At 34.8% G+C, this 3,625-nt stretch overlaps 1 protein-coding gene across 1 annotated transcript; it reads right to left on the bottom strand.

Moving 5' to 3' along the window:
* Nucleotides 1-1,320: 1,320 nt before the first annotated feature.
* LOC145068246 (ubiquitin-conjugating enzyme E2 7) lies at nt 1,321-3,108 on the bottom strand. The gene is made up of 6 exons (XM_079015204.1): nt 2,950-3,108; nt 2,758-2,860; nt 2,371-2,468; nt 2,186-2,286; nt 2,037-2,114; nt 1,321-1,721 (listed from the first exon to the last, which is right to left on the bottom strand). The coding sequence occupies exons 1-6, from the start codon at nt 2,996-2,998 to the stop codon at nt 1,644-1,646; spliced, it is 507 nt and encodes a 168-aa protein (XP_078871330.1). The 5' UTR covers nt 2,999-3,108; the 3' UTR covers nt 1,321-1,643.
* Nucleotides 3,109-3,625: the final 517 nt, after the last annotated feature.

Raw genomic sequence — 3,625 nt, 5'->3', positions numbered from 1 at the left:
ATCAAATTTCTCTCTAAAATGATCTATAACACTAGATCCGGTGGACGTCGAACCCGATTTTTTTGTTTTATTTCTTCCAACAGGTCGACGAAGAGGTTGGTCGTTTTCAAGATCAAGCAGATCATCGTTGATGTCGATGTGTGTTCGTCCGTCCAATTGTTGGGAAGTTGCATCCGGGTTTCTTGAACGCTTTAAACCGGAAGATGTTTGTGAAGTTCCTTCCATTTGTTGTATCCATTTTGGACTGTCTTTCAGTTTTGGCCACACTTTCACATACGGAAAAGCTTTACGGGTTTGCGTTGTTTTTTTAAATTGGTCCAAGGTCGCCTTGAAGGCATCAAAATCGTTTGACCCGCTTTTACATATATTTTGAAGGTTGTTATAAATTCCTCTAGATTTCGTGCATTTTAGTCGAATATCGCACCACTTTGAGCTAATCTGATCGGGATTTTGAGATTCACCTCCCATTAATGCAAAAAAAACACTTCGAACTTTCTCCTAAAAACAATTGAAGGTTTGATTATCTTCTTCAATTGGGTCTTGGGAAGTTGAAACCCACCCCTTCGCTAGCTTTTCTTTTTCCTCTTTTGTCCATGATACCCTTTCTTGGGTAGTAGTCGGTCGAGCCATTTTTTCTTTTATTCTTTTTTGGTTGAGGTGGTGGTGAAGGTTGCGTTTCCGAAATGAAATTCGGCGAACGAGGTGGTTATGACAATTGTGGATTGAATTGTTGAAATTTGTGGAATTATTGTTGAAAGGCCGGTAAATGTTGGTATTGTTGGAAAAATAGTGTTTGTTGGATTGGAAAACCGGTTTGAAGCAAATTGACAAAACCACCTTGAGGTGATTCCATGGTCGGAAATTTGCGAAGGTTGGTATCTAACACAAAAGCGTTATTAGGTTTGCGATTTCTAAAGTTTAGGGAGTATTTTGGTTAGGATCCATGGTATTTTGGTTGTGAAATGTTGTGTATAGAGAAAGAAAAGAATGGTTTAAAAAATATGGGTGTATAGTGTGGTTTTTATAGGTAAAAGTTGTTAAAATTTACGTTTGAATTTTTTTTTGGAAAAGTTTAATATTCGGTCAAACAAAGAAACGATTTTAGTGGGCATGCACCGTCGTTCTCCCCACCACGAACCGAAACAAAAACGGCCAACCACGAACATACGGGCTGGAGTGCACGACCGTTGTTCGTGGCCAGTTAGACCACGATCATGCTCGTGCAAGGCATACGGGAAGGTCTTACAAACTTTGATTTCTAAATCCTTCACATTCAAACCCCAAATCATGAGTGTTTTTTTGCTATATGTGCTTGAGTGATAAAAATAAAAAAATGTAATTTAATCTTACATAATTTCATGAAATCGATGCACAACAAATACAAGCCCTTCAAAACGAACAAACAAAATACACTTTACGACATTCCATCATACACGTTTTGGATAACATTTAACTCAAAAAAAAAAATCACAAGTAGACCAAACAGGAACAAGAAGAAAATCGTCCCAAAAATGACATTTTAAAATCCATTTAATAAGTCATAACATTAATTAAGTAAACAAAAGCAAAACAAACGTATATAGAACGAATATATGAAAGATAAGAAACTTAACATGGTGAGTTGATGACTCACCACATCCATTTCACATAAGTTCTTGTGATTTTCTCACACATCGACCAACTTTCTTCCTGAATTCATCCCTTCTGTCTCTCCATTCTTTCTGAAATTTTAAAAAGAAAAAAGAAAATCACAAGTCAAACGTAAAAGAATGATATATTTGGTGACATGTCTAAATCTATTAAAATTTACCCTTATAAAATGAATTCTTTATTTGTCAATTTATTTTCATTTTCTTTTTTTATTATACAGAACAAACAACATGCTTGAATGACTGTTTCAATTCCTTTAGCCAACCAAACATGATAATGGAATGCAATGATCCATTCCATTCCATTGTTCATTCCATTCCTTTCTGATTCCATTCCATTGTACCAAACAGACTCTTATGAAGGTTAATAGGGAATATGTTTGTTACCGCAGCTTCCACATTAGCAGGAGACTCGTCATTTGGACTTGAGAGCATTGATATAATGCTTAAAACTATGCTCTCTACCTGAAAATATCATATTTTAAATTATTTAATAAAAAAAAAATCTTGAAAGTACATTGCTATTTCAAGCATACCGTATGGACAGGTGTCCAGCGTTCACTTGCAAGCTCATAGCCATTAGGATCATCACCAGGGGGATGAAGAATTGAAATACAAACCTTGCCATCAGGGTAAACTGTAAAACACCAAAAGGAAACATTTTTTTATAAAGAAATTTCATAAATTATGAAACTTTTTTGTAAATGTGTTCTATACTAACCATTTGGATGCCAAACCTCTGAGGTAAATCTTACTGTTGGAGGACTATTAGGGTAATTTTGTGGGAAGGTCATTATAGCATTGAAAAAACCTCCATCACTGAAAAAGATGAGTAAGAGTCAGAAACATATCGATCATATGATAATCTTGAAAGCTTCTATGGCTATCTCCTTAAAACCCTCAGAAAACCCCAACCAAAAAAAACGAACATCAAGGAATACCAATAGATGTATATCTAATTGACAGGTAAACCAACTAAAACCCTAAATTTTACCACAAATGATTCGAGAAACCCCAATTAATCTGAATCCATAGGATAAAGTTGGAAATTGGAGACGGAATATTACTTAGATTCAATATTGGAACAGAAGAACAAAGAAAAACTCACTATAATGTATCAGGTGGCCCGATTATCGTGACACTCCATTCAAAAAGATTGCTTTCATCGACGAGACCCGCGGAGAATCCATCAACAGGGTTTTTACAGAGATCTAGAGAAACAAACCACGGATCATCATCGGAAGAAGGTACATGAAGATATAAATTAAAGAAAATTGAATTTGAGATACTAAAATTGAACCTTTAAGCTGTTTCTGAAGAAGGAGACTTGCTTGAGATGGAGAGGCCATGGATGATGAAGGAGGCCGATGGGAGAAAGGTCAAGCAAAGGGGGATTTTAGCGTAAGCCCTTGATTGATATATAACGCCGACCGCTTCTCAATAAAGTGTTTGGGTATCGCAAAAAAGTTGCCTTCTTGATGGCAACTATTTTCTCTCTATATTGTTATACATATAATAAAGTATTATTCAAAGAGTTATCACTAAAATAATGACCATTACATTTTTATTTTTGAAGTATTATGCAAAGAGCTATCAATGACCATGTATCACAAGACGAAAATACAACACATGTGTGACTAATATATTTTTTCAAACACATTATCTTATAATAATAAACAGATTTTGAAATTATGTGACAATGTTGAATTAGAGAACGAACCCGTGACATAACAAATGAGAACACACTCTTTTACACCAGTAGACGAAACAAATCCAACTCCAAACAAATGCACTGTTTAAATAAATAGCAAACAAAACATCTTCTGGAAAACAGCAAAAATTACATATATTCAAATTATGATCTCATCAAATGAATTCATGCTCCAATTATATAAGGCACTTATAAGTTGCTTTTGAATTGATCATGAAAAGACCATATCATCTAGTTCAGTGTTGCTTAATCGTTCTTTTGACTA

This window comes from Lactuca serriola, chromosome 8, assembly GCF_051521515.1.
Source record: "Lactuca serriola cultivar US96UC23 chromosome 8, Lser_US96UC23_V15, whole genome shotgun sequence".
In the NCBI taxonomy this organism is placed as follows: domain Eukaryota; kingdom Viridiplantae; phylum Streptophyta; class Magnoliopsida; order Asterales; family Asteraceae; genus Lactuca; species Lactuca serriola.
This window is presented reverse-complemented; position numbering and strand designations above follow the sequence as displayed.

What these genes read in the sequence shown, in the direction of transcription:
- LOC145068246 (XM_079015204.1), bottom strand. Translation starts at nt 2,998, where the DNA reads ATGGCCTCTCCATCTCAAGCAAGTCTCCTTCTTCAGAAACAGCTTAAA. An exon ending in GGGCCACCTGATACATTATA is followed by an intron (nt 2,469 to 2,757) that starts GTGAGTTTTTCT and finishes CATCTTTTTCAG; the next exon opens with TGATGGAGGTTTTTTCAATG. An exon ending in AGAGGTTTGGCATCCAAATG is followed by an intron (nt 2,287 to 2,370) that starts GTTAGTATAGAA and finishes GGTGTTTTACAG; the next exon opens with TTTACCCTGATGGCAAGGTT.